Below are 12,665 nucleotides of genomic sequence, written 5' to 3'. Positions count from 1 at the left end.
GTGTCACACTCTCCCCAGGCACCAATGTCTGCAAAGACAACAACGGCGGCTGTGAACAGCTGTGTCTTTTCCGTGGCAACACTGAGCACACCTGCGCCTGTGCTCATGGCATGCTGGCAGAGGACAACCGCAGTTGCCGCGACTATGACGGATACCTGCTCTACTCTGAGCGTACCATACTGAAGAGCATCCACCTGTCTGATGAGACAAACCTCAACGCGCCGATAAAGCCTTTTGAGGACCCTGACCACATGAAGAACGTCATCGCCCTCAGCTTTGACTATCATGGTGGTGGAGGGAAGGGAGCCAACCGCATCTTCTTCAGCGACATCCACTTTGGCAACATCCAGCAGATCAATGACGATGGCACAGACCGCAAGATTGTAGTGGACAGTAAGTATGGAGTCATCAATCACATGTAATTTCTTTTCTACACCTCAGAAAAGCCACAAAATGCTGCTAAGCATTCACCTAAACTTTTCCGCAACTCCATCTCTCTACATATATTTCAGCTCTGTTGCCTTGTGGTACTATTTCTTCTATCCTGTCCATTAATAATTGAATGTTGTCCCTCATCTCCTCAACACTGTAAACAGCCATCATCTCGCATTTTGACAACACCAGCACCCAGGAGGATCCACTGTAATTTACACACAGCTGCAGCTTCTCAACCAGAGATTGACATCACTTAGGGCTGCCACTTGAAGACACACTTGCACAGACAAACACACACACACACTGTGCTTTTTGCTTGTTTCAACACTGAAGTGTCTTTTAAATCCCACTCTCTTTAAATGATTCAAGAGTAGGTTGTTGAACTCCATCCAGAAAAGCATCACATTTAAAAGCCCTGGACCAAAGCTGTTCATAGCAAGCAATATTCAAAACATTAATTCTTTAATAGTAAAGACAGGAAAACAATTAAAGTGCATGGGGTTAGTGTGTTTATTGATGTTGCATTGAGATCAGGGTTTTGAATAGATACTGACAACAAATGATGGCCAGTTTTTACACATCAGTTTTTCATCCACCAATGACAAAATGTATTCCAGTTGATGGAGAATTTAACACTGCTGAGGTTAGAGGAGTGTTATCAATTTCAGATAAGACTTAAGGCAATAAAACAATATAATCATATATTGACTTGTAGAATAATAACGTGATTATATTTTTAATTGTGTCACTGTTTTATTACATTCTATAGGTTCAGTGTTCAAGGTTCATTTATGTATCACTGTACAATACAGGGTTGTACAGGGAATTACCAGCTGTAGTCCCTTTATACTACACACCCAAAAAAAAAGGAAAGAAGCTGCGTTGTAGTCTGGTGGTACGGTAGCGGATACCTCTGTATCACTTGCCATATGGCAGCAGGTTAAACAGTCTGTGGCAGGGGTTTTGTATTTTAGTATCCTTTGGGCTGAGCAAACACCCCACCTCATCAATATCACAAATTGTTTTTAAAAACAAACAAAATTAGGTTTTTAGTTCATGAAAGGTTTTACCTGATTCAATACATAAATATGGAATGAAGTTAATTGCATTTAACATCACTTAGTTCTATATATGTAATCTTGCATACATTTTCATACATATATAAATATTTACATATATATTAATTAATTTCATGATATTTTTCTTAAGCAATATTGCCTACCCTAGGTCCAAGATTAAGTAAGTAATGATGTAGAAGTGTTTTCTTTTTAGCTCAAGAGTCAGTTTTGGCCTCTTTCTGAGGTTGTGTCCAACTCAAAGGGCTGTACCATGTCCCTGCTCATCACATGAGGGCAGTCAATCAGACAACTTTTGCACCATACCCAGCGTTCTCTCCCCAGCTCTAGTAAGTCTCGTCTAAACTTCTGAGACATAAACCCATACAGGACAGGGTTTACCACTGCTACTGAGGAAGCCAGCAGTCTGGCTAGGAGGGCAATGATATTGTAGCCAGGTGAGCCTGTTATGGTTCCTCCAATGAAGGAGAACATGAGGGCATAGGAGGGCAGCCAGAGGAGAGTGAAAACAAGGACCAGGAGAGCTGAAGTGTGAGTGACCTGGCTCTGGTAGCGCTCCAGCTGGGGAGCGTTCCCCAGCAGCCGTGCATGTCGAAGAAAACAGTAGATCTTGGCATACATCATTACAATGATGGCCAGTGGTAAAGCGAAGCCGAACAGGAATAGGGCGATGCTGTAGACCAGCTGGCTGAAGTCAGACAGGAAGGCAAAACAGTACACAGCGCTGGATGCGGTAACTGTGCGGAAGGCAAACTGCGGCGCTGCCAAGGCCGCGGCGGGGACCCAGAGCAGAGCTACTGTCAGCTTTATGCGACGGTGCATTCTCGAACGATATGCCCAGGTGGGGTGCACCACTGTCAGGTAACGTGTCACAGCCAAAGCGGCGAGGGTAAAGACTGAAGCAGCTGAGCATGCCACACCCAGGAAGCTGATGGCCTTGCACAGGAAACTGCCGAAAGGCCAGAAGCCCAGGGTGATGGCAGATGTGTGGAAGGGCAGGCAGAGCAGCAGCAGCAGGTCAGCAGCACTCAGAGCCAGCAGCAGGGTGTCTGTACCATGCGGGGGTTGACTTTCTTTCCTCCTCCTGCCAGTAAGAATGGTGATGACCAGGGTTTGGCCCACCAAGCCAGTCACTAGAATTAGTCCGTCCAAGATTGGCACCACGGTCTTAATCAAAGCTTCATCTGCCCTGTTCATCTGGCCAAGGCCACTGCTGTTTACTTGCTGCCCCAAAGTCTCCATGCATTCACAATAAAAGTCAATTTACTAATTAATCTAATGGCCTGTTAATGTTGAGTATCAGAACAGCATGTTCACACAGTGTCTGGGTGATGCATCTGTTGGCTCCAGTTCATGTCTTATATTGTATTAATCACAGGTATGACCACACTCCATTAAGTACTCTCATAATGATAGCAATTAGTTAAGCAGTTAAGATGGCACCGGACAGTTGACTTCTTCATTGACATTCATAATATGTGCTCTCGCAGGAAAAGAAAATAGACAGCATATATTTACTTGTAGCAGTTGGAATTCATTCATTTCAAGTACCCAGAGATAATCTAGTGTTTAAGTCCACTGCCTTTTGAGGCACACATGCTCAGGGTGAGTCCCTCTCAAAATGTGCCTCTCCCTCTGTGTCGTTCTCACTGTTTTCCAGCTGTTGAAAAAAAATTGTAACTAATCAAAGATGATTAGATATGGCACTCTTCTCATCTGAAAATCTCAGAAAGACTTCTTTCTTGTGCTGTTATCCAGTTTTACTCAGGAAAAAAAAGTAGAAACATGACCTTAAGTAGCAGTCCTTTGCACACTGGCTTTTCCTTGGCTGCATCAGCATGTCCTTCATTATCCAAGGAAGAGCAGATTGGGTCAAATCCGGAGAGATGTCAGTGCAACAGTTACTCTGTGTTGCCTGGTTTCAAAAAATCAATACAGAGGACAAATTCATCCCAGTGGTTGCTAACAGACATTCCACTTTAAAAGCAGTCAATGCTACTTGATGCTAAGTGGTCACCGCGGCAGGAGGCATCTTATCCATTTAGAAGCTCAATTTGCAACCCTTTAGACTTCACCAGCAGAAAAGTTACTATACAATTAACATGACCTTCAAGCTTTGAAGGAACAAGTAACTAATTAATGATTTTCAAATGAACAGTAACAAAAGCTTAGTAATTCTCAGGTGTCACTTCTATGCTGCTCCTGTGATAGTCTGAAAGGCTCTGTTCTGAGTGACAATGGTCTTCCCAACAGCTTTTCCCCACTGTTTGCACAGTAACCAGGGGCTGAGCTGATCTAGGCAAGGGGAGGGGTGACTGTGCTGTTTCTCATTACATAATACTGGCTTGAACCTACTTTATTCATCTCTGTTCAGTGTGTGTGATCTTCCCTCAGTCCTAGCAATTAGCTGCTCAAGTACACCTTTTTCTCATTTCTGTTTTGTACAGCCTGATCGTTGACACAAACGTGGCTTTGTTTGCATGACTCTGTGCTCAGCCCTAAACTGGTCTTTTAGTTGCATTTTAGGTTACTTAATAAGGCATTTAGCCTTAAAATTGTCCTGCATTAAGGTTGATTACGACACGTCGTCACTCACCTGAAACATCTATAAAAGGGCATTATTGACTTTTAGCCAAGAGCAAACAGTTGTGTGGAGTGTTCAGTTGTCATAAATGTGGTTGCTAGTGTGACCAAGAACAGATGGATGCACACCTTGGAGCTTGTGAGACGGCAGTACAGTGTCCTTTTCCATAAGGTTGTGTGTCGGGTAGGTACCACAGATAAAATATTACTACTACTGAATGCGCTATGAGTGGGGGCGTTCACAGGACAAAAGGACAATGGATATGTTTGCCATTCACGGCTGACTTCTTCACCCTGACTTATGTCCCTATAGTGACCTCAAGTTGTTCCAAAGGTAGTTTTCTTCCCAGAACAAGAAGTCACCATGAATGAGAGTGTCCACAGGGAGCTGTATTTGTATGTGCAGGCAGCCAGCCATGAAATGACAGGATGATACAGACTCTTTAAACTCTCTCCAGGAACAGCAGGGATGGCACATACTCTGCCTTATGTGGCACCGATTCCATTTTACTCTTTCTTTTGCACTTTTCTTTTTAACCTTGTCTTTTCTTCCTCATAGTGTTTTCATTCATGAACTGATGTGGGATGATGGGAATAACCTTAAAAGCATTTACCACTGCCTCTTTAATAAAGTCTCTGAGTTAACCATGGGAGCAACTTGTTAAACTATGACAGTGATTAACGATTTGTTGAATTCTCACTGATGGTCCTCATTAAAGCTCCTACTAACACCCCTGAGAGGTGATATTTTTATCGTGAAATGAAAAGAGTTTGGTTTTCTCAGGCTTTTTGCTTTTTAAGAGCTACAGTCAGAAAAACTATCGTCATGGGTCCAAAATATTTACCGTGTGCCAACTTCCTCCTTCTCTGTTCCACAGATGTAGGGTCAGTTGAGGGCCTGGCATACCACCGTGGTTGGGATACACTCTATTGGACCAGTTACACAACCTCCACCATCACTCGCCACACTGTAGACCAGAGCCGCTCTTTGGCCTATAACCGCAACACTGTGGTCACTATGTCTGGAGAAGACCACCCCAGAGCCTTTGTACTGGACGAGTGTCAGGAGTGAGTCATTAATATTGAAACTCTGTGTTCTGGACTGTACCAGGGCCCAGTTCCAATACTATTTTTCTTTTGAACAGCAGATTTATTTTAGTTCAGTCAACCATAACTTTTGTACTAAGACATTTTGGAAGCTCCCACTGCACATCATTATGCTTGTCCTGTGTTTGTTCCCACTACAGTCTCATGTTCTGGACCAACTGGAACGAGCAGGCTCCCAGCATCATGAGGGCCTCTTTGAATGGAGCCAATGTGCTTGTGATCATCGGCAGTGACATCAAAACTCCCAATGGCTTGGCAATAGATCACCGTGCTGAGAAACTCTACTTCTCTGACGCCACGCTGGACAAGATCGAACGCTGCGAATATGATGGAAGCAGCCGTTATGTAAGACGACCCTTTAATTTTTCCCGGTCATAAAGAAGACTGCATCAACACTTCTGTGTTCTGTGAAATGATGGCTAAAATTTCCTGCTTCAGGTCTTGTTGAAGAATGAGCCTGTCCATCCATTCGGCCTGGCTGTCTATGGAGACTACATCTTCTGGACTGACTGGGTGAGGAGGGCCGTCCTCAGAGCTGACAAATACACAGGAGGAGACATGAAAGTGCTGCGGGCCGACATTCCTCAGCAACCAATGGGGATCGTTGCTGTAGCCAATGACACCAACAGCTGTAAGTATTATTCACTGTCAAGTCAAGTTTCTACAGATTGCTCCTCCCAATTACATAAGTCCAGCGAGTGTTATTGGAGTTTATAAAGGCTTGTTTTTCCATGTTCTAAAAAGGCTGAGTTTTTCTCTGTGGCTCTAGGGATGGCCATTTGAGTCTGTCAGGCAGTCTGAAATACAAGTATTTTATGGATTGCCATGAAATTTAACACAGATGTCTATGTCCTGCTCAGGATGAACTGTAATCACTTTGGTCACTTTTCTTCTAGCGCCATCATCGGGTCAAAATTTTTGCTTGTCCAGAACTTTATTTTATGACAAAATACCTGCGATACTAATGACATTCCCATCAGCCTAAGCTGTACGTTGTGTTTATTGCTAATCGTCAAATGTTAGCATGTTAACACTATTCTGACATGGTGAACATGGTAAACATTACGCCTGCTAAACACCATCATGTTATCATTGTCGACTGTAGAATCTTATCTTGTACATCATCAACGAAAACGTCCACAGACTGCTCATATGGACAAGCTAAATAGTTAACTACTATTAACTACTCTTTCTGCTTCATTGACACTTTCTTTGACTTCATATCATTAGATACATTACATTATGCAGGGCTTTCTGTCAATCATTTAACATGCAGTGTCCACATGGAAATAACACATAACATCATGACCCTAACTAACACTTGTGTTATACATTCTTCAGGTGAGTTTTCACCATGCCGAACAAATAATGGAGGTTGCCAAGACCTGTGTCTGCCCACATCTGATGGACGGGTCAACTGTAGTTGCCGTGGAGACAGACAACTTCTGGAAGACAGCACCTGCTCTTGTAAGGGAGAAGTTCTTCAATCATTTTTACAAAGCCTCCTCTTGGTTAAAATGTTATGTTGCTGAATTTCAAACGTTTCTACCTCTCCAGCACTGAATATATCATGTGGAAGTGTGGATGACTTTGAGTGTGGAAATGGCGACTGTATCAACTACAGCCTCACCTGTGATGGCATGGCCCACTGCAAGGACAAGTCTGATGAGAAGCAGTCCTATTGTGGTAAGTCTAACTAACTATTAGTTAGTGAATAATTCATCATCATATTTTATTATTTATTTGCAGGCAATTAGCAGAGGGTCATATTCAAAGCAGCAAAGTGCACACAAATAGACAAATTATTATTGGATCTCGAGGAGAGTGAGGGCTAATATGTGACAATAGTCAAGTAAAAAATGACGAAAATTATGTGGGGGGAAAAGAAATATAAATTTAGAGCTAACCGTAGGTCTAGAGGGAAATTTAAATGTTTAATAGAGTATATTTAGTACAGCTTATCAGTTTCATTTATAAAAAAGCAAATTAGTACATTAAGGCCATATTTCTAATATATGAAAAAGGACTCTGCACTTCAGCAAACTCTAATCAACTGCTGTTCTTCCACAGCCAATCGAATTTGCAAGAAAGGCTACAGACGCTGCATGAATGGCCGCTGTATCGGCCACCAGTTCTGGTGTGATGGCACGGATGACTGCGGTGACCACTCAGATGAACTGCCCTGCAACAGTGAGTCATTGATGTCAATATTATTGCTTCAACTGATTGAAAAATCATTAAGCATTTGATAGAGGGTGTAATTCCTTTACACTCACAAAACTCCTGTGCATCCTGCAGTGACCCTGTGCAAAGTAGGAGAGTTCCAGTGCAAAGATGGAAGCTGTATCTCCAACTACAGCCGCTGTGACCAGGTGGTCAACTGTGAGGATGCTGGTGATGAAATGAACTGCCGTAAGTAATCTTTACATAAAGATTTGAAAGAAATTATTTAAGAGGAAAGTTGGCTTAACAAGAATGAGATTCACATGGGAAAATAAGTTAATGGATCAGTTACGATTTATTTAAAGTTGGTGTTCAAAATCTTTTTCCATTATTCTCAGAACCCACTGATTGCTCCCGTTTCTTCCGCCTGGGAGTGAAAGGAGCGTCCTTCCAGAGCTGTGAGAAAACAACTCTGTGCTATCTGTCCTCATGGGTGTGTGACGGCAACAACGACTGTGGAGACTTTTCAGATGAGAGAAACTGCCCAGGTTTGATGCTTTGTTTCCCCTCTAAAATTCTTTTGGCTTGCTTGTCTGAAATTATCAGAGATTTTACATTATGTTTTTTTCTGTTGTCTTTCAGATAAAAGGAAGCTTAAATGTCCAGTCAACTTCTTTGCTTGTCCCAGTGGTCGCTGCATTCCTATGAGCTGGACCTGTGATAAGGAGAACGATTGTGAGAATGGAGCGGATGAGACACACTGCGGTCAGTCTGCTACAAAGTTGTCCTCCAATACCCTTATTTTCCCTTGAAAACACAAAGCATACCAGAAAAACCAGACTATTTTTCTTTAGGCTTACCACTTCACATGGAAAAACATGACTTACGGTTAGGGTAAATTGAATAATGTCTCCAAAATGCTGAGCTCTCTTTGCCATCCTTTGCAGACAAATTTTGTACATCCACTCAGTTTGAATGTGGGAACCATCGCTGCATTTCCTCCCACTGGGTGTGTGACGGCTCTGATGACTGTGGTGATGGTTCGGATGAGGACCAGAAATGCAGTAAGTGACATATTACTTGTGCTCGCCAATGTGAAACTACTTTCTCCCACGCCTAGTAGAGGCATTTGACTTGACTTCGCACAATTTCCTCATGTTATATCACCATGTAACTTAACCCATAATGTTGTCACAGAATCTAAGACCTGCAGTCCTGAGGCTTTTCAGTGTCCCGGCTCCCACATGTGTGTACCTCAACGCTGGAAATGTGATGGAGACAAGGACTGTCCTGATGGAGCTGATGAGAGTGTCAAGGCTGGCTGCAGTGAGTGGGACAATTACAAAATAACTCCATGGAAAATCTGCCCACTTTGTGTTGTGATTGAAGAAATAAAAACCCCAGAAACAACACTCCAATTCCACATCCATTAACCGCAGTGTGTTCTTTTCCACTTCCAGTGTACACCAACAGCACTTGTGATGTGGAGAATGAGTTCATGTGCCAGAACAGACAGTGTATCCCCAAGCACTTTGTTTGTGATCATGACATTGACTGCTCCGATGGCTCGGATGAATCCCCAGAATGTGGTGAGTGTGATTGTGATCCTGGAAGAGAAATGCAGGAAGACTGAGTGGTTGGTTAGAAAATTCTGACCACAAAATAAGTTGTGAGAGGATGCGATTTGTGATTATTTTTGTTGTACCACCAAGTGAGATTAATGATAAACATATTTATACATACTTCTGGTGTAGAATACCCAACATGTGGCCCAGATGAGTTCCGCTGTGCCAACGGCCGCTGCCTTAACCAGAAGAAATGGGAGTGTGACGGAGAGTTTGATTGTCAGGATCGCTCTGATGAAGCTCCCAAAAACCCTCGCTGCACTGACTCGGGTAGGGATTATAATCACCATTATATCTCTTTATAACTTTAATTTCTCTGCCGTATGAATCATATAAGAAATGTTTTCGTGCAGAAAGGCCCTAGCTGCATCCTGTTTCAGAGTGACACTAATGTAACAGGCCATTTGTCTATGATTTCAGAGAGGACGTGTAATGAGTCAGCCTTTATGTGCCGTAATGGCAAGTGTTTGAATGAGACTCTGCTGTGTGACCGCAATGATGACTGTGGTGACGGTTCTGATGAACTCAACTGCTTCATCAACGAGTGTCTCAACAGTAAGATGAGTGGCTGCTCGCAGCTCTGTGATGATCTCAAGATTGGCTTCAAGGTAAGCCTTCTAATTGGTGATTTTAATGCTTTTCCCCCCACATTTTTAACTAAAGCAAATCTAATAACTTTGTGAACTAATTTATTTTAATTGGCCAAGAAATTATACATCTAATAGGTACACAGTTACCTCACAGACAAATGGGGTGTATGCTGTGAATGGTGAGTTAGGGAGGACCAGAAACAAAAAGGTCGGGAACCGCTGACTTCAGGCATGCAGTTATGTAAGACAAAAACATGTTTTGGCTCCCTTTCTTGAAAGTAGGAGGCCAGTCTTAGAACAGCTTGAACTCTGTGTGAACTCTGTGATGTTTAGGCTGTGGTCAGAGCTTCATTTCAAAATGGTAAAGGACAATTTGTACAACAAAAGGATTCACTTTATGCTGGTTGAGTTGTTAAGAGTATTGCAGATTGAGTCAGTATTCATTGTTTAATCGTACATAAATTCACCATCACAGATTTTCCATCTGTGCGTTACTTCCTTTGTGCATATACCGGCTTAATATTCTGCAAGATCGCACATAATAACAAAGGAGTAAAGTTTGTACGTACGAGACAAAACACAGATGTGCTTATGAGAAGTGACAGTTCAAGCTGATTTTGACTAGTAATGAATGTTGAAGTGTTTTTTACCTTGGTGTGGTAAGGTGGTGTTCTAAAGACATTAGATGTCAGCTTATCTTTTACCCGTACTCTCAGATTGGATTTATAGCTATTTATGCATCTTATTTGACAGCAGCAACTGGATTTCATGTCAGTGTTGAGATTTTAGTACCACTCTACACAGGAATTGGGCTTTTAGTGAAAGGAAAAACACACATATCAGGTTTACTGATATAGGTTTTGTGACAGGCTGGTGGCAGGTCCTTATAATTGGTCCAGGCTCAGAAGTGAGAAGTGCCAGAACCCACAGGCTGTGAGACTTTGACATTTCTCCTGTGCTTTTGGCCCTTCAGTGCAGGTGTCATCCTGGTTTCCAGCTGAAGCGTGATGGGAAGACATGTGTGGATATAGATGAGTGCACAACCACCTACCCCTGTTCTCAGCGCTGCATCAACACACATGGCAGCTTCCACTGTCTCTGCGTTGATGGCTTTGAACTCAGCCCCAACGACCCCACTATCTGCAAGTCTACATCGGGTAAGGCACGCTTTTGTGTGTTTTGCATTTGGCTGGTTGCTTATAACCAGTTCAGTCCTGAAGCATATGTTTTCTGTCTGTTATCTGTGTGTAGAAGTGGAGCCCTACTTGATCTTTGCTAACCGGTACTACCTGAGAAAACTCAATTTGGATGGATCCAACTACACTCTTATAAAACAGGTGAGACACACTGCTCAGTTTGACCTGCTGAAACACAACAAGGTGACATTCTTATTGTTAGTGCTCCATACATCTGTTAATACTGTAACTACCTCTGTTTCAGGGTCTGAATAATGCAGTGGCACTGGACTTCCACTATGCAGAGCAGATGATCTACTGGACAGATGTGACCACTCAGGGCAGCATGATCCGACGCATGCATATGAATGGCAGCAACATTGAGGTCAGTGAGGAGGTTAAATGCCCTTTAATTTAATTGTAAATTTGAGCTATATTGATATTAAAAAAACACTAGATAATTGGTACAGCCCACGCTTTAAACACAGTAATTACTCTTTTTTTTTTTGGCGAGTTGTTTGAGTCTCCGGCGGGAAACTTTATTATTGTTGAATTTTCTTACCCGACCTAGCAGGTTTTGCACCGGACGTCCCTGAGTAACCCAGATGGTTTGGCAGTGGATTGGGTTGGCGGGAACTTGTACTGGTGTGACAAAGGCCGGGACACCATCGAGGTATCAAAACTCAATGGGGCCTACCGGACTGTGTTGGTCAACAGCGGCCTGAGGGAACCTCGTGCTGTGGCTGTGGATGTTCGCTATGGGTAAGAAGCACAGCTTATATATTTCACCGGTGATAAAAACAATCCCATCTTGTATGGTAACCCCTAAGCTATATTTGTAATTTAATTTAACGTAAAGATTCACTTGAGTGTAACGTATTTTTATCTCTCTACTGGTTAGATACCTGTATTGGTCTGACTGGGGCGACAACCCTCACATTGGGAGAATCGGGATGGACAGCACCAACAGAAGTGTCATTGTAGAAGATAAGATCACATGGCCCAATGGACTAACCCTGGACTTCATCAATGACCGTATATACTGGGCCGATGCCAGGGAGGACTACATTGAGTTTGCCAGCCTGGATGGCACCAACAGACACACAGGTAACAGACCAGTTCACACTCGGACACTGGTACCTTTTTCTTACTGCTTTTACATATATTTCCCACTGACTTGTGACAATGTGGGACTCCAGCTGCATGTATTGGTCTCAATATTGTTCTGTTGAAATATAAAATAGTTGATTAAGTATTTTCTCATTTGTCTGTTTTTGTGTCTCAAAGGCTAATGGTCAAACAAAACAAATTATGTAGAAAGGCAGGAAGCTTTCAAATGCCAAATAATTGCAACTTGAACATGAGGCATCATATTGCATATGTATACATTATTATATTATAATGTGCATATTCAGCACATTAGTTTTTGATGTGGCTAACTTTTGTAGGATGAAGGCTTGTCAACTGCCTGAATGAGTTTTCTCTTATCATGCTTACATACACATACTTATTTGGGAGCCACCAAGCATTATCCGGCAGGTCAGATGTTTGTCCGTTAAGGTGGAGTACTGCAGCACAGGCTCAGGGGACAGAAACCCTGAATAGGGGAGATTGTTCTGATCTGTGAGGCCTCTAGCGTGTAATGCGTCTGCATAGCGCTCTGTTGTTTAGCACACTCGCTACAATAGTTGATATTGTCAGCCAAAGAGGCGTGCCGAGGAATTCTGCAGCGCAGCAGCCGTTTTTTTTTTAATTTCTCACATTTGCAAAGCTCTGTTCAACACATATAGTTAGCTATGGCATCCCATCAGTTCTTGGATTAAGAATGAACATAAAGTAAAATTGTGGGTGTATTGTATACTATGAGTGCCTTACAAGTTTTGTGACAGTACGAGAGGGTTTCGTCCAACA

The 12,665-nt window shown here is 42.7% G+C and overlaps 2 protein-coding genes across 3 annotated transcripts in view; one reads left to right on the top strand and one right to left on the bottom strand.

Annotated features, from left to right (window-relative positions):
* Positions 1-12,665, top strand: part of lrp1ab (low density lipoprotein receptor-related protein 1Ab) — an 86,648-nt gene that overhangs the window by 60,427 nt on the left and 13,556 nt on the right. The window contains exons 41-60 of one of the 2 annotated variants that reach the window (XM_035656906.1): positions 19-393; positions 4,973-5,162; positions 5,342-5,546; positions 5,640-5,832; positions 6,543-6,668; positions 6,759-6,887; positions 7,272-7,391; positions 7,500-7,613; positions 7,763-7,912; positions 8,007-8,129; positions 8,312-8,428; positions 8,562-8,690; positions 8,825-8,953; positions 9,119-9,259; positions 9,410-9,597; positions 10,553-10,736; positions 10,831-10,916; positions 11,020-11,139; positions 11,326-11,516; positions 11,656-11,861. In XM_035656906.1, the coding sequence (XP_035512799.1) occupies positions 19-393; positions 4,973-5,162; positions 5,342-5,546; positions 5,640-5,832; positions 6,543-6,668; positions 6,759-6,887; positions 7,272-7,391; positions 7,500-7,613; positions 7,763-7,912; positions 8,007-8,129; positions 8,312-8,428; positions 8,562-8,690; positions 8,825-8,953; positions 9,119-9,259; positions 9,410-9,597; positions 10,553-10,736; positions 10,831-10,916; positions 11,020-11,139; positions 11,326-11,516; positions 11,656-11,861 (3,216 nt within the window). The remainder of the gene's footprint in view (positions 1-18; positions 394-4,972; positions 5,163-5,341; positions 5,547-5,639; positions 5,833-6,542; positions 6,669-6,758; positions 6,888-7,271; positions 7,392-7,499; positions 7,614-7,762; positions 7,913-8,006; positions 8,130-8,311; positions 8,429-8,561; positions 8,691-8,824; positions 8,954-9,118; positions 9,260-9,409; positions 9,598-10,552; positions 10,737-10,830; positions 10,917-11,019; positions 11,140-11,325; positions 11,517-11,655; positions 11,862-12,665) is intronic. The other variant, XM_035656907.1, reaches the window with a different exon arrangement.
* Positions 1,716-2,753, bottom strand: LOC118324552 (galanin receptor type 1). The gene has a single exon (XM_035656965.1). It carries the CDS (start codon positions 2,751-2,753, stop codon positions 1,716-1,718), a length of 1,038 nt encoding a protein of 345 aa, XP_035512858.1.

This window comes from Morone saxatilis, unplaced genomic scaffold, assembly GCF_004916995.1.
Source record: "Morone saxatilis isolate NCDOM2014 unplaced genomic scaffold, NCSU_SB_2.0 Contig15, whole genome shotgun sequence".
NCBI classification, from domain to species: Eukaryota; Metazoa; Chordata; class Actinopteri; family Moronidae; genus Morone; species Morone saxatilis.
The sequence above is the reverse complement of the archived record's forward strand: the minus strand, read 5'-3'. Positions and strand labels throughout refer to the sequence as shown.